Raw genomic sequence first — 23,739 nt, forward strand, 5'->3', positions numbered from 1 at the left:
ACTAAGCTGTTTGTAGTGCCTGAACATAACCACTGAGTTAAAGTGACCCTAAAAAGAAGTGCAAATACAAAGGTCCCAGCTGGTGGGCTGCATTGCCGCACCAGTGGTGTCAGAGCATTAACTGCAAAGGTCACTTTGTGTGTAACAGAAAGATGCAGCTGGATCATCGGCCACCTCAACAAAAACATTCGATAACCGACCGAGCTTAATGTTGGAACTTCAGATGAAGAATCCGAGTGTGTGCTTGTCACTTTATTTGGCAGGAAGTGTATATAAAATAAATATTTATGCAGTAACGCCTTCAGTATAACCTAATTTATAAAACCAGTGAACTTGTAAAATGGGTAAGGGAGCAATGATAATTAGTATGATGAAGTTCCATTAGCTGACACACATCACTTCACATTGGGATATTAAAGGACACGAGTACATACGAGTGAGTCCATGCATGAGATGAACTGATCTGCTGTGGAGTTTCTGCTCACGTCCGCAGCAGGTAGTTTGTAGCTGCATCTCAAGCGCTGACATTGATTATCTCTCTCATTTTGATCGTTATTGTTAACGGCGGCTGCTCACACAAATACTTACTCTATGTTACCGTGACAACGTATCACTGCTACTGTAAATGACACAGTCCGACCTCGGAAACGGAGACATGAAAGACTTTGTTCATTGATGACTGTGAGGACCACAGCGGTGCGTAGCACACAGACACGCCTCACTGTTGACTTTATTGTTCATTTAGTTGTTTTTAAAGCCATTTTTGTCAAATGAATTTCTAATTTGCTGCTCGGAGCTTTGCTACAGTAAAGTTTGTATTTATGTTTGTGCTGATGTGTAACAAGGCTTTTTAAAGGTCATGTAAGTTGTTTTACTATTATTTCCCCCCTAATAAGCTATCCTCATGCTTCATTTAAAAAGAGCATGTATGGTCCTGCACATATTAACCCAAATCTACAAGTTGCTGCCAGCCTTGTTCGTTAGCTGCATAAAGGTCACGCATCGAGTAATGAGGCGAGCTGCACAATTCCACAATTAGACTTTGTTCTCATCAGTTTTGGGTGGCACTGCTGAACTCTTATTTTCTCACTTAATTTGACCTGAAAGGATTTGTGAAAAAGTCAAAGGCTTAACGACTGACTGAGCATTTATGCTTATTGGTGTGCTGTTAGGTATGTTTACAGCGTTTATTTTCAAACCAGTAGTGATAAGTCTGTGAAACTGCTTGCATGCCGTATTATTATTCACGATGAGTGAGTGAAAGTGGATCGAGTGAAGTTGTGCCTGCGTGCAGAAGGCAAACTCGGGGCTATTTGTTCTAATACAAAAACGATTTTTACCACGACACATCAAAAAAAAGGCGTCTCGTAACCTTTTAGTGGCGTCTGTCTGTTTTGCATGACGGGGCACATCGGATGGCCTTTTTCCCATTTTCCCTGAGCCACCTGAAGTCACGGAGGTGTAGCTTTCACGCTCGCGTTATAATCACTCGATAGTGGGGGAGGAGGAGACGCTTAACAATTTTCCATCCCTCCACCTTCAGCATCGGACACACCAAATTGATTTTAATCAGGCAATAAAGTAGATCTGATCCTCCCTCTGTTGACTCACTTTCATGCCCCAAAGAGGCCGACCTGATCGACTTCTCTGATGGATTTTAGTCATAACTGCCAACAGCGGCATCAATACAGACAATCTCTTTCATTTCAGTTGCATTCAGAGAAGACTGGGGCTCGGTTGGTGTTTGTGGAGAGGTTACATAGTTTATGTCTCAAATACTTCGATCCTTTAATCCCCGTCCTCCTGAGATGGATAAGATAAAAAATGCACGTCTAATAACGTCACAGTAAGTGTTTTTGTTTGAGTTTTGTTTGTGTAATTGCTGTTTCTGAAACAAGCATAGAAAAATATGACTACGGCGATGCTGGAACACTTTGCATGTGTAACGTTGGTTTGAGTATCTGTGCACTGCACACATTGTTAGTACTTCTTACAGTTAGTGTAAATGTAATTAAGGCTTAAGGGGCAGATAATTCAAGAGCCAGCAGGAGCGTCCTTTCAAGAAGGACTTTATAGGTTTTATATTAAAACAGAAATTGAGAAGTAATTGTAGTTGGGCTGTATTATTGTAGGCTGGTTACCTTACAATACGAAGCTCAGTGGGTGACTGTTGTTATTTGATGCTATATAAATAAAATTGATTTGAACTGAAACTACTATCTGACAGCAGCATGCTGATATCTAACTGTAAATATGTAAAAGCAGCATTTTTAGATTTTGCTTAAAGCTGAATGAAAACTGAAAATATTCTCTTCTCGCCACCCAGTTGGCAAGTTTTGCCTGCAGTAGACCAACATAAAATCCCCAAAGCTGTGATATTCAGAGACCCTCCTTGAAAAATAATTTCCATTTTAAAATGTGACCTTTATGCAAAGTTAAAGGGCAAACGCACCCTTCTGGTCCACCGGTCCATTGTCCTGCGTCCGTCTTGTTTTGCGCTTCAGATCATATCAGATTTATTTTACCCTGGAAACGTGCGCATAACCAGGGCCCTTCAAAAATACTGGGTATACGTGATAAAACTGTTGCACCGAGTGTGTAAATCCTGACATTAGTTTCACATAAATATGTATGATGATGGAAATGGTTTGCATAAAAAAAGAAAAATACTGGAAAAGGCCAACGAGTGGTCACAGTTTACAAAAGCACAAATGCTGTTTTATCTTTGCTTTTTTGGTTCATTCAAGACTCTGCAGGGCCTTTCGTACAAGCCTATAATACAGATCACACTACATATCTGCAGGGCAGAAGGCTGCTCTTCCTGTCCCACAGCTTTGCAAAGGAATTGAGATTTTTGTCTCGTTTAGGAAATATTAATGGAGGCAGCTTGTTTTTTGCTTGAGGCTGGGATGTGAGAAGCACTCAGCGTCGTTCCCCGCTTTGTTTAACATGTAATAAATATTTCTTATCATTTCCTCACACTCATTACAGATACTAAACCACTTACATGTGCATTAGCATTAGCATTAGCAATATGATAACAGAGAGTCAAGATAAATTCACGAGTTATTGAAATGCTTCTGTTGTAAAGGTTACAGGATGTACTGCAATAATAACAGCCTTGCTAATATGTACTGTGCGGTTGACTTTTATGGCTGTTAGAAGTTACAGTTAAATACTTTATTTCTTGGCTCTATTGTATGAAGAAAACTCTGACTCCCTGAATTTGTTGAGTCATAGCAGACGATGATAAACACAGTGCATCATGAGCCCTACAGTGACTCAGTAAACCATAAGTATTTAACCTAACCTTTATTTAAACCATACTGCACGATCAGTATGAAGACCATTTACTTCCTCATTTGCGTTCTTCCATTTCCTTTCTTTTGTGTAATATAGTGTTTTTCCTCCTGACCCATCAGGGTATGGACTCCACTACACGCCTAAAGGTGTGCTGTGGTTTCTGCATCAACATGTTAGCAACAGATCCTTAAGTCCTGTAAGCTGTGAGGTGGAGCCTCCAAGTATTAGATTTGCTTGTCCAACACATCCCACAGATGCTCGATTGGATTGAACTCTGGGGAATCTGGAGGCCAAGTCGGCACCTCAAACTCAAACTGGTTGCTGTGATCCTCAAACTGTTCCAGAACCTTTCCTGATTTGTGGGAGGATGCGTTATCCTGCTGAAAGAGGGAGCACGGTGTATGTGCTCTGCAACATGCTTAGGTGGCAGTGGTCCTTATCAATAAACTTCCACATGGATGGCAGGACCCAAGGTTTCCCAGCAGAGCATTAGCACAGTTCCCAGCAGCGTAACATTGCCTGGACATGGGCACCTTGACTGATGGAGCTCCATACACAACAAACTGCCATTCTTCACCTTTCTACCAGAACCAGCATGAACTTTTTCTGGAATCTGAGCTACAGCAGCTCGTCTGTTGGATCGGACCACACGTGACCCTGTCGCTGGTTTACCACGTTCCTTCCATGGACCAGTTTTTGTAGAGTCTTACTGCTGCAGACTGGGAACTCCCCACAAGAGCTGCAGTCTTGAACCTGCTAATATCCTTCAGCTTGCCCATTTCTCCTGTGTCGAATACATCAACAAAGCACATTAACTGTATTTATAGTGGTGTTGTACAAACAGAGGAGGACGGCCGTAGTGATAGATGAAGCTATACTGAACATCAGGACATTTTTTAGATAGATCGATGACACTGTACATTTCTTTATAAAAAGAGCTTTATGCATGAACAGAGCAATACTCCCGGGAAGCATTTTCTTTAGCCCTTGGTTCATATCCCAGTGAAACGATCACACCACTATCATGGCTTATAAGGCCGGTTTGTGTTGTGAGTAACATTGGAAGGGACATGTTGGAACGAGGCTAATCAGATCTGCATAAGCCGACTCCCAGCTGTGCAGCTTTGCACATTTCACTGATAACTAAAGTGGAAAACCTTAAATAAAGGGCAAGTCCATCTTAATCGCATGTTTCTATGGTCCAGTGGCAACCAATGAGACAGAAATGTCACATTAGCCAAGTGAAGGGGTGTTTTTTTTTTTTCACTATATAAACAGTCAAACTATTGTTGCTGATTTTGGCTTCACATTAAATAATCAATTTTGGCTATGGCCACTTAAGAGGTTAAAATGTAACTAATATGTGATACTATGGAACAACATACTCGCTACACATGACTCTTATTATTATTCTTAGGCTACGTTCAGTCTGCAGGTCTTGATGCTCAATTCCGATTTTTTATTCAAATCCGAATAAGTAGTGTTCACACTACAAATAAAATGCGACAGCAAACGCGCTCTAGTGTGAACGCTCAAAGCGCCAACATGCACAAAAGAAGACGTCACACACAACGCGCTCAGTTTAGACCCAGAGCAACAGTATTGGTTGACTGATGGCCCTTAATATAAAGACTTCAGACTTTACGTTTCCCAATTTTTTTAAGTTATTTTGTCATTTACATAATAAAGTAAATAACCTAATAATGATCCTTATTGCTGTTTTAGAGTGGCGGTGCTTCAAAGGGTAGTTGCAGATTATACAGTATAAATAAAATGTTCACGTTTCTCCAACGTTGTCTTTCCAACAATTTCACTGGATGGCCAGGAAGCGTTCACGATGTCTTCTCCGGCGCTGATAATTGGCGTCTGTCTTGTGTCAGTGACGTAAAAGACGGATTTAATGCGACATGACCATCAAACAGCAGTCGCTTTATAAAACATTGGATATGTATCGGATTCAGGACCACATGCAAAAGTGACCCAGATCGGATTTGAAAATATCGGATTTGTGCCGTTCACACTGTCACACCATGATGGATATGGGTCGCAGAGGGTCAAAAAAGTTGGATTTGATGCACTTTCGCCTGCAGTGTGAACGTAGCCATAGTCACTTGTGCCACATATGGCTGTGTGGGGTTCACAGAGAGAGACGCACTTTCTCATTCACACCCAAGTAATTTAACACGCATGTCTTTGGCCCTTTGTGGCACAGGAAGAAAGTTCAAAGTCCAGTTGCAGTCTTTTAAAACATGACCTTTTTCAGAGGATTTTTTAAAGTAATAAATATTTTTTTTTAGTAGTAGTGTAAGAAGAAGATGACTTGTTCTCTGTCTATCAGGTGTCTGTTGGAAAAAGTCTGTTGGATAAACTGAAAACAGCAGATGGGACGTCAGTCTTTAAGAAAATCCCTCCGTCAGTCATTTATCTCACATGCTTTGACTGTAAGCAGTGTGCCCACAGCAGGATTAATGCCATATTTAGACTCGTTCCAGTGTTAGAGGAGAATCAAACTGTAAATATGTATATAATCTTAATTCAGTCACTCATTGTTTTATCTTTTCTAACTCTATAGCTGAAATAAAGAATGCGAACATACTGTTTTTGTGTTGTTTTTTTACGAGGTGATTTTGAATTGAAGTCGAGTGTGGAGTTGTTAAATAACGACCGTCTCTTTGCACCGTGAGGAGGCCGGGAGGATGTGATCCCTCACCATAACGGCTTCACTCCACTCTGATAATGCTGTTTAATCCGGAGGCTACACCCAAGGCACCGACATGCCCACAGCCTCGCGGTGGAAACCTTGACTGGCACTTCACCCCTCAGTGATGACAAAAACCCCGTCTACTTAAGCAGCTATTACTCCACCTGATTGGTAATCATGACATGGAGTGGGGCATAAATCTCTCACACTGCAGCTGGTTAAGATAGAGGTCTTTGAAGGAACACAGTGATTAGGTGACCTTGGATGGAGCACAGAAAGGGGGCCAAGCGAGGAGCGGCTTTGGGGGGTTGTACTTTTCTATTATTGGCGGTATAATGACACATTCTCATGCAAATGAAATTCACATACGTAGGTTACAGCCCATTTTTAAGAGCTTGAAACTGTACAGCTCCAAGCTCATCTTCATTTCTTACCCTGCTATTCATCCTCACACACCATCCGCACACACTTACTGATTTAATTTGGACAAACTAAGAAGCAAAAAGTTTTTCTTCTGATAAATTCTCAAACAGCAGGTTTGCTGCATTGTTTACACAGTAAAAAACAATTAAAGGAAATCTGGCCTCACACTGAGTTAATACACCTAACAGCTTAAATCAGCACCTCTTCAACGGTCTTTGGAATTAATTTGCATCTGAAAAAGCCAACAAAGCTCTTCCATGTGGAGATGATCTCGATGTATAGTTTAGAACAAGAACATTAGTTTGACAGGTTACCCTGTGGGTAAAGTGGATGCGCTCATTCACAGCTGACACGTCAAATATGAGGTCTGAATTCAGATTCTAGACATGCAGTTTGCAGGTTTTACTAAGCTGAGCTTCTGAAACAGTGTCTATGTTTTCATTAAAAAGTTTATTGTGCTAATAATGCATTTATTAATCGTAATGTAAACATTAGGGGTGCAACAATACTCGTATCGATATTGAACCGTTCGATACAGTGCTTTCGGTTCGGTACGCATATGTATCGAACAATACAAAAATTTTTAATTTATTTTATCAACTTTCCTTCTGATGATGCTGTCTGTGTTGAGCGCTCAGTGGATCTGCGCTCGACTACTCCGCCTAGGCTGCACTGTCGAGCGCAGATCCACTGAGCACAGCGCAAGCTAGCAAGACAGAAGCTAAGCTCGTTGCAACATGGCAAATTGAACCTCCCCCACCCTCATTCAGATCTGGCCTTTGGAACTATTTTGGTCTTCATGTGACGTATGACCCTGAAGGTAAGCGCGTCATGGACTAAAGTAAAACAGTATGTTGGATGTGCCACGCAATGCTCAATTACATGGGTGGGAACTAGTGCGTTAGCGCAGTTAGCTCATTAACGTGTTGGCTGTCCAGCCCCACGCACGGGGCGATCCTCGGTAGCTCGTTAACGGAGATTTGCCGTGTTGTGGCGTTAACGTCATTTCAGATTAACGCTGACAGCACTAGTGGGAACACAACGAATATGACTGCACATTTACTCCGACAGCATCCTAGTGCAAAGACAAAAACAACAAGCAGCATGCTGCAAACTTTACCCGAGTCATTTAGACAGCCGTTAGCACATAATTCTCCTTATGGGGACCTGATATGTTTAATATGCTGCTGAGAATATAGCCCAGAAGAAGCGCATAGTATAGCTTTTATTTTGAAAGAGACATTTCTCTGTAATAAACTCTCTTTTCCAAAGATGAGTGATTCCTCGATCAGATAATTTATTTTTTTATTACTTTGTTGTTTCAGCAACATTAAATTTAAAAACTGTACTTTTGAGTTAAAATATATATTTATAATTTTAATAAACGACAAATTAAAAAATCATGAACATTTTTTTTGTATCGAAAAAATATCGAACCGTGACACCAAAGTATCGAACCGAACCATGAATTTTGTGTATCGTTGCACCCCTAGTAAACATGTTATTCTAGCAAAATAAGGTTGTTCATGTCAATAAGGCAGTTGTATTTACAGATAGCAATGTGGATTTTTTTAATGCCCCGGTTTCTCGACTGGCATCACAGATTTCAACAGTCTGTCAGCTCAGGTGATGAAAATCATCGGATCGTCTCCGAGGTAGAGTCACAGAGTCCTATTTATAAGTTCCTTGCAGTAGAGTGAAGTGCACTCAAAATACTGGAAATATCTACTATATGTTTCTGATGTTTCTGATGTTTGAATTTAAATTCATATATATGTTTTTGACACATGCATATTGTACCAACAAGCACAGCGAGTCAGACGCTGTCAGTCAGGACAACAAGGCAGCCTGCAGGGTAAACAAGGTGGCTTTTAGCAATGTGAGAGAAGAATCAAAGTGACAGTCACAGCAGTAACGTTGCTATTTAAACGTGTGTAACAGCAGCGGCGTGCGTCTCTGTGTCGTCAGCGTGGACTTTGATCACGCTTTAAGTTGCCCGTCTTTGTCATTAAGCAGCGGAGCTACGCATGAACTCTGATTCTTGTAACTTTGTGACCACTGCTGCGGTCGCCGCTCATGAAACAAGAGCCAGGGTGACAGAAAACGACATTAATAATCCTTTAAGCTCTTAAATTTCAAAAGATTACTTCTGGCTGTCATGTGGGTGCAGTGCCACGCTGATCCATCTGCTAAGCGTTTCCTTTCCACTACTGTTAATTAGCCCAGTCTTCAAGACCCACTTAGCTTGCATGTTTTGCGCTGTAGACATCCTGCAGACGGCTGCACATCTGATCCAATTAAGAGCTACACATTCACCTGACACCTCAGTCAGATCAGGTGTGAAGAGCTCGGTTCTCGTTCAAATTGGAGACATTTACTGTAAAATCTTCACAGGCAATTATAAGACATTGCATCTTGTCATGAGAAAGCACGGAGCGGCGGCTAACCCGAGTAAAAGCTTTAACATGCTCATCTTAAATAAATCAATCAAAAAAATGGGTTTGAGAGAATTTCAGGGAATAAAAGAAATCCCCCAAAATCAAACCAATAAATCCCTGTAACTCAGCATCAGGTGAATTCATCCTGATTGTTGTTGGCGAGACCAGCACAGACCCGTCACAGTCTGATAGATCAGAGCTAGAAATCACCTCGCTCACCTTAACATTAGCGAGGATTCGGTTACTTTGACTTCACCTAACTGTTAGCAAATGTTTGTGCAATAAGACAGTAAACTCATCAAAACCCCACAAAGGAAATCAGAATGTTTTGAGAGCTGTTTTAATACGTTGTGAATCTTTTAATAACTGTGATAATGTGAACAGTAATGATTGTTATCGGGATTCATTTCCCTTGCGCGCTCTTAATGTTATTGAAGTTGTAACGTATCAGATAACGTGTCAGATATCAACATCATTCATGCCTTGTTCACATAATTCTTGTAATATAGTTATTTCTTCATAAATGCATCCTCGGCGGTGGGATAAAAGGGTAGGAACGCAGCTTAAGATCGCTCTCATGAATCATTCATTGTTTACTGGTGCAGGGATTTGTGCCAAGGAGCAGGAGGCCATTCCACCATTGTCTCCTGAAACTTTTCATACGGTGCTGCCTTTTAATAATTTGTTGACATGCCCCTGCTGTTGTTGCGAAAATAAAAGTGACCTCTCTCTGTAGTGAAGGTCAGGCGGCATCTAATGAAGGCCCCAAAGCCTACAGCATTGATTTCTCACCCGCTTCATGTCGAGAATGCAGAGCTGCTCAGCATCGCCACGGGGGATGGCCGCGGGTAAAATCTGGTGTTTCCTGGAGACAGTTATGTGGTATCTCAGATTCTGTAAACATAATTGCTTATCTGTCTTAGTACATTATCATTTTCTCCCGTCTCAAACAAAGCTCCGTCTCGAGCTGGCTTGAGGAAAAACAACTTCTGGAGTCGAGAAAAAGAGATTTAGGGCAGCGGATCGGACGTGCCCGTAAACGGGCGGGCGTGCGTCCAGGAGTGCTGCGACATTCTGCAATCGCTCATCGGCGAGCAGAGTCGCGGCACTCTCTCGTCTTCATATGCTGATCAGATTTGACGCGGATGGCATTTAAGTCTAAATAGCACATGGCGTATGTCACTTCTAGAGATACGCTTGTAATAAAGATTCATTATGCAGGTGCGAGGCGTCATTGAGATGCATCGCACTACTTTGCATCTTTTGGCAGATTAAAGATATGAAGATTAAAGCAGAGACCGCATTATACTGTTGTTATGCTTAATAACCTGCTTGGTTTGGCTCACAGCCCCGCACTCATCCATAATGCATGTGACCTGCAGCCGGCCGGGATGCCAAGTGGACTCTGACGCTGTGAGACGTTTGAGATCGCTGATGTATGTGCGCGTCTGTGGACTCTATAACTCTGCACTCTGAGCACATCAGGCACAAACTTCATGAGACCTTTTCCGGTTGTGACTTCAGCCCACTGCGGATCAAACCCGTGTCAGTGCGTTCACCTTCACCCTGTCACCATTTCACGGCTCGTCCCTCCACAGAGCACTACCTGCTTGTTAAGTGCTGACGTATCGACCTTCTGAGAATACAGTTTCCAGGTCAGAGCCTCGACTGCGTAGGCTCAGGCTTCTCTTTATAGTCCCCCACTGTTAGTATAGATGAGTCTAAAAGAGTCGTGTTTTTCTTCCTCAGACAGGCATTCGGTTTTTGGTGATATGAGATGGAATATTCTTGTGCTCACTGACTCTTCCCCTTTTTAAAATTTCATGATATTTCTGTAGCTATCTGGTAACCAGCCTGACTTTGTTATCCCTCCAAAGATTTGCTATTTTTAAAAAATAAGCCAAACAAAACATAAAGCACAGAAATATCTCAGTCTTCATTCAGTATCGCCAACTCCAAATGGATCTCAGTTGAGTGTACATGTTTTGTCTGTTTCTTTTTCCTCGGTGCTGATTTTGCTGTTTGTCGAGAGCAGTTACTTTTTTTTGAAGTTGCGGATATGAAGGCTCATTGGGAAGCAGACGTGGCTCTTATATCACACAGGCTGTGTGCTGCTGACTGAGAGCCGTCATGATTTGGTGTCACAGTCACTCAGGTCTTTGTACTTAGTCCAGATAAGTTTGACCAGATTCTTCCACACGCTCATGCTCGTGCACGCCAGCATATCTGCATGTGTCACTGACATGTTTGCTTCTCTCTGGCTGCTTGATGACCTCGACCACCTTAGATATAGCATGGGCCCATTGCACTACCCTGTCCTGTCCAGAGGGGGGAAGTAACTAATTACATTTACTTTTGGGAGTAATTTTACTAGTTCCAATTTCATTGTACTATTGTACTATATATGACTGTGCAATGACAATAGACTATACTTTTACTTGAGTAAAATTATTAGGAAGTAACTCTACTACTACTCTTCTGGCTACTTTACTCAGTGTGAGTAAATCCAGCGAATGAACAATAAACACGTTTTAACCAAAGATGGAGACACAAACCTGCAGTTGATGTCACAGTGAGACTTTTTCTATCTGCTGAGCCTGTCGGGGAAGTAAAGTAACACCATATATGTCACTGGAAGTACTTTACTCTGTTCTAATATGTGTATATTTGCCTATTACCTACATTATTATTTATAATCATGTTATTTATATGTAGTATTTTTTTTCTTTTCAGTCGTTCAAATACCAAAATTTGCACTAAACTTTATATTTCTGCCTGATTGTCTCATTTTAAACCTTAAATCAGATGTTATGATCAGTACTCAAGTAGCTTTGTAACTCTTACTTGAATAAAACTTGGTTGAGGTAGTTCTCCTGTTACTCTGCCACCTCTGGTCCTGTCACATTCCCACACAGCATCCTGCTGAATGTAGCACCGAGTAAGTCGGATGAGCTGCGAGCAGCTTATTTAAGAAGCAGCCTCTTGACTAATAAATATTCCCAGATCAGCTTTTTCTGTTTCAGCTGTGCAGCAAAGCTGGCGTTAAATGCACCTTTTGCAGTCACGTGCTGCACTGCTGCTTTTATAACACAGGTCTTGAACAGGCCTCTGGCTTAAGACTTATCCAGTGTACCATATTTTGAACTGTGTGTCTGATGCAACTGAGGGGATTATGAGGTCTTAGCAGTTTGTAGTTTACCTCATTGGAGTATAATATTGTTTAGAAAGATTTATAGAGGCCTAAGCTCTTGTGTGCGTCTGAATTTAATGGGAGAGAGCAAACAGGACAGCGGATGCCTTATTGCAACATGCAGGGTGAAGAAACATGTTGTGATGTCTGAGCGCTCATGCTACAGCATTTCAGGCAGAATAATTGGCTCAACACTCCAGAATTCTTACATACAAAAAGGAAAAGAAAATGATCAATACAGGGTACATACTACAAAAGACTGCTGGCTGGTCTTGCTTGGGTAGGTTTGCAAACCATCTTCCCTGTCTGCCTGCTTCTTAATAACTCTTTCTTCCTCTGAAAATCTGGCACATTTCAAAGGCTCAATGCCTTTAATGAGCCACAGTGTTGTGCCAGTGCGGCTGCTGGTGTCGGGAATGAAGCTCGGAATAATGTGGCCGTCCGAGTGCCGGGTTGTGTTTCCCACTGCTGCGGTAATGCAGCTCGTACGGCTGCGTGCTTCACCTGCAGAAGGTGGAGCTCACCTTTGCAAAATGTCTTTCTTGCTCCAATTTTGTTCTCCTGCAGTCATCACTCCTGTGATGTGTGTGTGCGTGCATGTGTGTGTGTGTTACGCCACCAGCTTCTTATGAAAATACAACAATCTTCAGAATAGAAGAGGAACAAAAGAAAAGTGGAGCAGTTACTTTGCTTCCGTCGTGCGTTCGTCCCCCTGTTGTCCCCTAACAGCTGCAGGGACGGAGCAGCCTGTCAAGGCGAGCCTGTTTGGTAAAGCAGAGGGGAAAGATGAATTGACATAAGAGGTCATTTGCTTTGCTCATATTTGGCCCCTTAGCTTTGAAGATGAAGTGGCATGAAAGGAGGTAGAACATCAGTGGGTAACTGGGTTGCTCTGAGGTCCAGGGACAGCTTCTTTCATGGTTTCCATCACTAGCTGAGGAAATGGCCCTTCTGTCACCAGCCCTCTGCTTTTTAGGAGTAATCAATTCAGCTCTGAAGGCATAGGAGACATCCTCTTAGAGACTTCGGCAAAGTGAGCGTGTCCCTGCCAACCTCAATCCCAGCATGTGCCTATTGATGCTTTACTATTTCATGTAAATAATGTCGTCGCAATACTTAGCTTTTATATAGTGTTTTTCTTTTTCCAGTGCACTGAAGCCAACGAGCTCATACATGCCACTGTTAAATAATCCTATAAGCAGTTGTGTATAAGATCAAGAATGCATGTAGAGGAAGCTCCCTGTGGAGAAGAAGAGTGGAAGCCCAAATCTGAGAAACTAGTCAGTTAATTGGTTAACTGAGGTCATAAATGGGGGCCTTGGGAGCCGCAGCGTGGATGGAAAAAAGGTACAAAATGTCCTGAAGGGGGAACAAAGGATCGCCGTTCTGACCACTAGGCCTAAGAGATGTGTCACAGGAGCAGGGAACAAACGACCTGCTCTACAAACCATCCAGCATGCAGGTGGGAATAGTAGGGAAGAGGAATAGCACAGGGGTAGACCACCGAGAGCTGAGCAGTGCTGGAAGAACTGGGAGAAAGAGGTGTGACGCACCACCAGTACCAAGTGACTGGTGGACCTAAGAGCAGAACACAGCGACTTCCCAGAACAAGAACTAGTCATCCTCACAAAGGCAGACATCCTACAGCTGCAGGATGAAGAGCTGGATCTAACATCTGACATCCACAGCTGCTGGCTAAAGAGGCTAACAGCTCTCCATGACTGAGTATGCACGAGTCAATACAAGAGCACAGCTCAGAAAGCTAACACCAGCGAGCCAGAGCAGCGGCTCCTGGTTGGTAGAGCAGTACAGCAGGACTCTAAGACCAGGCCTCGATTCACTACAAGAAAGAGTGCGACTCACTGGCTCGTGCATGGATAAGAGTGCTAGTAACGTTCATCAGAAGCTCAGTGGGACTGTGGAGGTACAAAAGGTCCCGAAGGGTGTTTCCAAAAAGGAAACATCATAAAAACTCTTAAGGTCATGAAAATGATTTTAGATTTAGCAATTCAATGACGCGCCCAAACAGCCAGGTCGCCGCACTCGCCGCTCCCGTGTCAGCGCAGAGCAGGCACACTGTACCCCCCCCCTCACCCCGTGTGTTTAGATGCTGCGCCATGACTTAGACGCTTTGGGGGGGGGGGGGGGATGTGTCTTTGGATATTATTTATATTTTCACCAGTTGTTGTTTTTGTTGTTGATTTTTGTATTATAGTTTGTCAACAGTACTTGTTTGTTTTAAATTGTTTACTGGTTTGCTTTTTATTTATTTATTTTATTTCAGATTTTTCTAAAAAAAAAAAAAAAAAAGTAAGTAAAATGTATTTATATATACATACAGATAAAAATCCCGAAGTGCTTTACAACAAAGAAAATGCCAAATGAAAAGAATGTAAATACAACAAATAACAATGTAAAACAGTAAAATACAACATAAACACAACAAATTAAAAGCTTGCCTGTATAAAAATGGCTTCAGCTGATTTTTAAAAGCATCAGTGGATAATAAAGCATTTTCTATTTAACCATAAGCTTTGTCCTAACTATGTCCTGGGTTTTAACTATTTAGTAATAAAAAAGGAATCATCATAAAAACACTCAAGGTCATGAAAATGATTTGAGATTCAGCAATTCTATGACAAAAGTATCAATATCGGTGATACTGGCTCGTATAATAAGCAGTATCGCGCACCACTGCTGCTTTCTTCCCTTAATACACGAAACTGTCATTTAAAAACGACTTTTTGTATCTACATGAGTTTTTTTTTTTTACTCTATTTTTAAAATTGTTTGATGATCTGAAAATGTAAGTGAGGAAAAGAAAAGCCAAAGAAACCAGGAAGTGTGTGTAACTGTGGTTCCTCCAAGACTCTAATATGTAATTTGTTTGATGTTGAGAGAAGCTCAGTGACACCGGCTTACGTGGAAATTATTTGTGCTGCTGAGAAATATTGAGCTCAGAAGGACAAAATAAAGCCGATGTGCTGCCTGGACTTACCGTTTACCTGAATCTTAATTATTATTTTTGTTTAAGGTTTCGAGTGCTTTCATGTGTAATTTTAAAAATGTTCCCCGTTAAAAATTGAGAAAAGCACTTTGCATATAAAACAAAGGCCTTGATTTAAATAGTAAGATTTGAAATATTGCATCAGAGGGAATACGAGGAGCGGAATGGATGAGATGTTTGACCTTTTCAGATTCGTCCCTGGGTGGTGCATTTGCCGGAGGGTGCCGGGGGCAGCAGTGCGTTGAATTATCACTCCCACTGTTGAAACGCTCCAGACCTGATCCCCCACTTGCTTCACTCCCACCACTAATGGGTTAGGAACACACTGGGAAAAAGATGGAGCGAGCGAGCAGGAGGGAGTTGGAGCCCGTCTGATTGTCCGTGGGTTAAGCTTCGAAACAAATTGCAGCTTTCGCTCTGTGCTGAGGGGAAGTAACGGCAGGTCATATTGTGGTGTCAAATCTTTAGCGAAAGCTGGTGTCATTCTGCAGTATGATCGAACTGAGTCTGTGACAGCTACCGGCAGGAAACGTGTCAACGCTTTGATAGATGTTCGCTGTATTGAAAGGCTATGATGACTTTTTAGTTGACTGGGCTTTCACTGAACTCCGCACAATACCGAGAAGGCAAAAAGATAAGAACAAACTCGCCGAGTTGCTTTGGAATAGTTTTCCAAGTCACGAAGGACATCGCGTCTTTGTTAGAGTAGCTGTCAAAACCACAATGCCCGGGCAGCGCCAGCTTTTTCTCCTGTACAGAAATGTGTGGCCTCCTGTTCTGATAAAGAACTGCGGCCTGCAGACGACATGCCGCTGACTTAAGGACAGCTCTCTGCTGATTGTAAGCGAAGATGTGCATGCACTCTATGTTTCTCTCGACTTCCTGCATTGACGATGATAATTCTGCGTGCAACAACGCCTCTGCACACAAGCATTTGCATTGAAAGTGACAGAAGTCACGTCGTCTCCATTCACTCCTGTTGTGTTGACGCCCAGCGCATGTTTTCTGCCGAAACATGCGCTCATGCATGCGTTTGCTCAGTACCATCACCTCATGCTGCATCTCTTCTGTCTCCTTCTCCACCCCTCTGCTCACGCCATCCAGACATCTTGTGCGACGTAGGGGAATTTCACTGTCACAACCACGACACCTGCGTGCCCGAGGACTGGCTTTGTGACGGCGAGCCCGACTGCCCCGATGAGTCCGACGAAACTGATCACGTGTGTAAGTTTCTCATTCCATCCATTTCTTACTGATGCACAAACACCTGCCATATGAAATTCTGCCATAATTCCTCATTTGATACAAAGTTTCATATTTGCAGACTCATACTAACAGCACACAACATTATCTGTGTTTTACCCAAAAAGGTAACGTTGTTTTTGTTTCCTGTGGTTTCCTCCTTCATGCAGCTTTGGTGATTCTGACGAAACTTATAGAAACAAAACATAATTTAAACACATGAAAGGAAAAAAATGTAAATATGTGATTTAAATCTATGATTTGAATCCAGGTGAATCCGATTGTGGATATCTGCTACGGGTTGTGAAAGTATGCATGCAGCATTTACAGTCACATTTGACACTTTGACTCATTTTGATGTGACTGAGATAAACTGAAGTTGACCACAGCTGCTGATCGACTCTGTGCCTCCTTGGATTTCTGCATCTTTTGCGATTTCCTCTCTTACTGCAGCTAACAGTCTTGCTTGCTGCATGTGATGTGCAGCACTGAACACAGGTGTGAGCCTGAGTTTTGCTTTTCTGTGTTAGGCTGTGATGAACTGGTGACGTGTCCACGGTACCTTAATTCTTACCTAATATATCATGCCATTCTCTCAGCACGCAACAGTGGGATAGTTGGAGATATCTTCTGTGGGACCAGTACTTTTTAAATGAACGCGACACATCACCAGAAACGCTCGTCCCCTTTAAATTCAGTTAAATAATGCATGTAGACATTCATTTGTCTTGCAGATATGCGAGTGCTTGGTGCACTGCTGTGATTACTCACCGTCTTTAGTGTGTTATTATTACCTCTGTTTACAGAAGTGACAGTCCAATGAACTTATCTGGAATATGATGTTTTTAAGAGCTAATGGAGACGTGTCTGATCTAGTTTAAAACAAAAACATTGCAGCGATCACAAAGCAATTACTTGGTGGGATTATTGCAAGTGTTGCATGCAGACGGATATGAAGAATCAGCTTTTCCCATCCCAGCACAGTCGTGCAAACCTTCATTTATCTTTCACATCTGATTGGTTTATGTATAATCTCTGGGGCATTGTTATTTACAAATCATATATTATCTTTAATAAAGAAACGCAGCAGCACGTTCGCAGTACTGTGACATAGATGGGTCTTTGTAAATGATCGCGATGCTGTCACTGTAACGCAGATGAAAAAGGTAGCACAACTAAATTATTAACATTCAGCCCAGGTTCCTCATCAGTGTGAGTTATCGGGCATAATTAGGACTTTATAGTTTTGGCAGTGACATCTGTGCATAAATTGTCCACAGCGCGCAACAATTATTTATGCCCTCGCCTGCAAGAGGTCATGTATCATGTAGGCTTCTCGTAGCTGCTCTGCTTGTTGCAGAGGAAGATGAAGGACCTGATTACGTACGTCTAAATTAAATAATTACACTTAGCAGATGTTCACAGCTGTATGCGTGCTCGCTAATGTACAACAGTGTGTACGCAACAGAGATGTGGTCTGCTGCAGAAACTCCCCTGCCTCTGTGCATGCTGAGATAAAGCAACAGCCCTCTGACATTAGACATGATCAGAAAGTACAGGCGGGACCTCGTAGGATGGGTTGTCTTTCTCAAGATAGAAAAAGTAAAAGCAGATAGCATGACATTTACTGCTGTCTCTTTGTTGATAAAGTGGATTGCTGTGGGGTTTTCTGTGCTACATATATAAGTCAACCTTTAATATCTCAGACGCGGCTTATTGCCTTTTTCTAAACACATCACCACCATTATTTCCAAAAACAGTCGTGTAGGACAGCATGAAGCTTTGACTGCTACAGAAACTATAGACTAATGTTCCCTTCCCTCACCACATACGTTAGCTCTTTTCGTTCCTTCGCTTGCCTCGTGATTTGAAAGATGCCTTCGTTGTTGATGATGGCCGGCGAGGCCCAGCGAGCCGTGTGTGGTTGGGCTGTGAGTGCAGTTGTCTGGAAAATAACCGGGACTGGACGTATGCGTCCCTAAGAGGAAGGAAGATCATGACAGGAGTTGGTGAGTGAATGGTGGGTAAATGAGAGACTCTCCTTCATTACTGAACAAGAGCCTGTAATCATACCTCTGTCGTGATTCAATGCAACATATGATTGGACAAGATGGGGAACAAAATATTTTACATCAACAAAACTGAACAAGCTGCCAGCTAGGGCTGCCACAAACGATTATTTGAATAGTCGACTAATCAGATCATGGATCCACTGGACGTAAAACGTGCAGCTTATTGCACCAGCAGCATCTGCTCTTATAAAACTATCATTAGCTTACAGCGGGAAGTGTTTCAGGTATGTGCTAACTAAAAATAAAGACAAGATGATAGTTTAATAAACCTTTAATGAAATTTGCAGATTGTTTCGGTTTAATAAACTCAGCCGTCTGCTCCTTGCTATCAACTCTACACAGCTACATTCTCGCCTGAAAATATGTTAAACGTTTATTTTGTGACCCAGAAAGAATAATAAGAGTAACATTAAAACTAAGTAGCTGCCGCCATTGTTGGAAACTGGAATTGGCTGGGCCGCGCTATGAATTCTGGGATAGGTCGGGCCATGAAGGATACTCCCGACCCATCCTTCAAGGACGCATTTGGAGGAGTCTTTGAATTTGGACAGCCTTCGTCACGTCGCTGTGACGTAATTGGCCTACAAATGTGGCCTCGAGAGGATGCGGCCTGAATCTAGAAACAGCTATGATACTGCTTCTTCTTCTTCTTCGGGGTTTAACGGCAGCTGGCATCCGTGTACATGCAGTGCTGCCACCTTCTGTTTCAGTCCGTTATTACACTCTTAAATCCTGCTACTTATTCCTGCGTCTTTTGTGATCTTACAAAGCTTCAAACAACACGTCGACTATTAAATTAGTCGACATAATCGTGACTACTCGACTAATCGTGGCAGCCCTTCTGCCAACAAGTGTCATGTTTATAACCCAACCACCAGCACTGAGTAAGGCCCCACTCAGTACCTGCTTCCTCCATTTACAGTAATAAGCAAAACAGAACAAAACTTTCAAAGTGTTTTACATCACAATAGATTTTAAACTGAAAACCCAGTGAGCATTGATGAGTTTTACTTCATGTAAAACGGGCACACTGGGCCCCGCTGGCTGCTCTCAGCAGACGTTTGATAACTTGTGTGATTGGCTGCTCTGCCACCTGTGATCCCTGTGTGACAAAGGCTTAAATATGACAGATACAACATAGTTCCTACTCTGTGGCCATGGGCCGAGGCTTGTGCTCTAAAAAGACAATCAATTATGTGCTGGCACTTTTTGTTTGCTTTACCTTGCAGAAATAAGACCTTGCATATTCATCTAAGGAATTTTGCGTGGCTCATTACAGTGGATTATCCGTTGATAGAATCCGGATTAGATCAGCTTTGCCTTACAAACAAAGACACACGATTGGAAAGTGCTCTGCCTTCTGAAGCGACGGCAGAGACTGCAAAAACCAAGCTCCGCAATATAGGACGATGTTTACCAAGTTAAAATAAAATCAGAGGATATTTGAAGTTGTGTAGTTTATTTTGGGCGGGGGGGGCAGTGAACATTACACAGAGGAATTTGTTATCTTAACACATAAAATAGCTAATATACAACAAAATTCAGTGCCATTGATGGCCTCTTTCCTTCATCCTCTGGCTCAGTGAGAGAGATGTAATCACTGCAACTTCAGAGTCTGTGGGGAGAAGGAAGAGGAAGGTGGCCTTGGATTGCAATACCTAGAGACAAGAAGGAGGCATCAGCTTATCCTATCAGCCGCAGGCCTCACGGGATTGAACAGATGATGACAGTTATTCAGGGAGCTGTGAAAACAGGCTGCTTTCAGGAATGGCTGAAGAATACTGAGCAAAAAAGGCATTTCTCCAAATGTGTAAGTGTGGAAACAAATATTTTTGGTGGTCAGGCCTTTGCTCCGAGGGCAGCTAGCATCCTGGGTGGAGAAAGGTAACGTGAAAAGATTTAGTATCTGCTCAGAGTCGAATAATCGCATTCCAAGTTTGTGCATCCCAGTTAAAAGGAAGTCAAAATGTCAAGGCAGTCTCAGGACACAGCATCTGCTCTTAGCTGGCATGTGTGATAAAGTGGGACAGTCCTAATTCACTTTCTGCAAATGTATTTTATAAATACTTCAAGTGCTAATGGCTGTCATCGTGCAGCTCTCTCTCAGTCTCTGCATTCGCGGTACACGCTGGCACGCAGCGTCTTAGGACTTTAATCCTCGGGAATCCGTCAGGAAAGGATTTCATGGACTTGTGGCTGGTCTCAGTAGCGCTGCCACGAGGAGCTTTGTGATTGTGGCGGACGTGCAGAGCTGTGAGTCCTGTGATAGAACAGTGACTCCCAGAGGAAAAGACAATAAAAGGGGTCAGCGGCTGACTTCAAAAACATGGTCGCAGAATCTGTTTCATGACTGTAGCGTGGCTCGACCCAGTCACACCGATGTTGATCTCAGCGAGTCGAGGCAGCTGTTCAAAGACGGCTCTCTCGAGGGCTCCGTCCTTATTCCCCTTTAACAACAGGAAGGACTCGTCTTACCAAGCCTTCTTGTAAAGCGTTAATCAGCAGCCCACAGAGAGCTTAGAACACAACGTGTGATCAAAAGGGAAAAAGATGAAATAAAATCTGATCCATCATCCAGTACGTGTTCATCTTGTAGTTATATTACTGACTGTAATTTAGTTACTTAGTTCCTGACGTTTGTTTTATCTATGTTTGCAGTACGGTTGTAAAATTGTTACAGACATGAACTGGATGTTCAGATGTGTAATATTCCTAATATTCCCACACCTGCCAATAAGGATTCGCCTGAACACTTGACGTCTCATGTGTCGATCGCACAAGAGGCAAAATTTCATCTTTAGCAACATTCCCACTTTGTCTACGTCTTTCTAGGAACAAAGCTCAGCCAAACACACAGAACTTTTATTTTACCTACAAGTTATTAGTTCAGACTAAAAATTGGATTTAATTTTTTGAATAATGCTCACAGTTACAAAACCTCCACGAGTAAATTCAAAGGTGGAGAATGAGTGGATGCAGTGTTTAGTCTTTGTTTAAATATTTGATCACTAATAAGCGGATCGATGGTCCACAGACGTATAAAGAAAAGAAACGAGCAGCAGCATTTCCTGGTTGGATGTTACTGGTGATGTCAGAGTGGAGGCGGGGTCAGGTGTTAATAAGCGTCACAGGAAAGACCTGCACATCATTTATGCTCCTGAAAGCAGGATTTATTTTGTCATGTATTTTACAGTTTTTTCTGCTGCATAATATCTGCTTTATTACAACATGGTTATAATGTGTTATAATTCAGGGAGTGACACGTTTTCATTCTCAGGCTGTAACATATTTAAACCCTCTTTTTTTCTATTTGTTTCTATTTTCAAAGCCAATTATTTTTAATAGCTGACAGATCTGGACTGTGGACAGTTTTGCAGCATAAACATATTTTACAGTAGAGCCATGCTGCTGTTCTTTTTGTGCATAATTTGGTTTCCAACAGCGTGCCCGATGCCAGACAGTGAGTCGAGTCTGCGTTGGCACCTGGAGATCTGAAGGTCAGCACTGGTTTTCGGCCTTTTCTCTTCTATGTCACGATCACTTTCTTAAATATCGAAGATGAACTCTGCAAAGTCTCGCCTGCACATCCAGAAGTAAATTGGTGCATAGAGCGTCGCACAAAGTCAGGATCAAGGACTGTGTTGACCAAAGTGCCTCTGAAGAAAAGACCAGTATGGAATGTCCACATTTCCCAGTAAGACTGAACACTGCAGTCTTTTCTTCCATATGCCTTCCTTTAGAGATACAAACAAATATCATCATTCAGCCAGAACAACACAGCACGGTCAGACACTGTTTGCTGTCTGCTGAGCAGTAACACCTGCTCAGGTGAGCAGCTGATTTAACTAAGATGAGCAGCATCACCTCTGGTGGTATATTTATATTCTGGTTCTAGTTCCACCCGGGGCCAATAAATGAATTGAATCTCAGCTTGAATGAAATAAAAATAACACTTTTAAGCTCATTAACTAATCTGACTGTTTGCACATCTGGATGTGCAGCTGACAAAGCGCCTGTGGAAATGCTGCTTAGATGTGCGGTCTGTCTGCGGCGGTGCTGCAGACGCCGTTCTCGCGCATTCCAGGCTGACTGTCAACAACCTTCAGGGTCTTTGTTATCTGGCAAGTTCTGCATTGAAATAAATGTATCACAAATGTGTGTGGGTCCCGTGAGACTTGGCGCCGGTAGGTTGGAGGTTTAGGGGGTAATGTAGCGTAGCACCTTGTTATCGAGCTGAAGGACTGGGCCTTTTGCATTATGTAACGTTTATTTCCTTCCTCTTCATCTCTGCCTCCCTGCTGAGTTATAACACTTGTGTTGACTCATCAGAGAGGAAAAAAGAAAATTACATATACCATTATTTTAAATGTAGCTGCTTATGTGCTGGAACCAGACCACAGGTTATTAGAAGCTCATTAGTACGTCGTCATTTCCCCAAAAAACAAAAGTCAGTCGGGCATCACTGTCCTTTGCTATCAGCGCAATGCGCTGCACATACATCTAGTTGGCAGGCACAATAATTTGGCTTTGTTTGTTGTAGCAGGAGGCGCGAGGCTTTGAAATAAGACTTTTAATTTACTATTTCTCTCCCTGTCTGCATTTGGAGCAGAACTTATGTACACTTCCCCAGGCTTGTGCCATCTGTTTCACCAGCAGTCTCAGTAGGCAGGAAACAGACAACAAATACCGCGCGCGCCTGTGCACTTGGAAAGAGTCGTTCCCACGAAGCCACGATATGCTTTTAAAAGTCTCTGCGATTAAAAATGGCTTTTGTGTCAAAATGAAATCGGCGCATAAAGGCAAAGTCGTCTTCGCTGCCCTCAACGTGTCACGTGCTCACGTTCAGCTCTGCGCTCGCTGCGTTGCCCTTCCTCCTGCCGTTTAACACGTTTCCACATGCTGCAGCGTTTTGTCTTAAGCAAAACCATTAGCGGGAAATTTTGGTTGCCTGGTGACAATCTCGTACCCACACTATGTCTCACGCTTGTCAGGAGTGATGCACTGGGAGGAGCACGTCGCTTCTTTGTCTTTGCTCTCACAACCTCCTTCTCAACAGCTAAGCTGCACTGACACATTCCCCCTTTTGTATTCCCTCCTAGTACAAGTGTTGTAAAGGACAGCGTCCCAGCTTGTCACCTGCAAAACCGAAGAAAAGAGCACATTTCATAAACTTGACGTGCTTGCTGTCATGGAACCGCTGTGACATTTAAGTGCTAAAAGCTACATTATCTCCCTGCTGCTGCAGCAGAGAACAAAGCATCAGTGTGATATGAGCTTAAAGTCAAAGTAAACACAGAGGCACGTACCTGCCGTGACAGCCAATCAGAACATCATCCCAGTCGTTGTGCTCAGAGTGCTTTATC

General features: G+C 42.6%; 1 protein-coding gene and 1 long non-coding RNA gene across 7 annotated transcripts in view; one reads left to right on the top strand and one right to left on the bottom strand.

Moving 5' to 3' along the window:
- The window catches only part of lrp1bb (low density lipoprotein receptor-related protein 1Bb), a 250,031-nt gene that overhangs the window by 52,901 nt on the left and 173,391 nt on the right, over positions 1-23,739 (top strand). For 3 of the 6 annotated variants that reach the window (XM_040027783.1, XM_040027784.1, XM_040027785.1), the window contains exon 1: positions 14,503-16,286. The exons of 1 other annotated variant lie outside the window; for it this stretch is intronic. In XM_040027783.1, the coding sequence (XP_039883717.1) occupies positions 15,956-16,286 (331 nt within the window). In that variant the 5' untranslated portion in view covers positions 14,503-15,955. Of the gene's footprint in view, positions 1-14,502; positions 16,287-23,739 lie in introns of those variants that run through there. 2 more of the 6 variants (XM_040027788.1, XM_040027787.1) reach the window with 2 other exon arrangements.
- LOC120731048 lies at positions 5,236-21,070 on the bottom strand. Its single transcript, XR_005695266.1, has 3 exons — positions 21,059-21,070; positions 20,502-20,504; positions 5,236-5,413 (listed from the first exon to the last, which is right to left on the bottom strand). It is a non-coding gene; the product is annotated as an uncharacterized LOC120731048 (long non-coding RNA).

The sequence above is a fragment of the Simochromis diagramma genome, unplaced genomic scaffold, assembly GCF_900408965.1.
Source record: "Simochromis diagramma unplaced genomic scaffold, fSimDia1.1 OVJJ01000343.1, whole genome shotgun sequence".
Taxonomy (NCBI): domain Eukaryota; kingdom Metazoa; phylum Chordata; class Actinopteri; order Cichliformes; family Cichlidae; genus Simochromis; species Simochromis diagramma.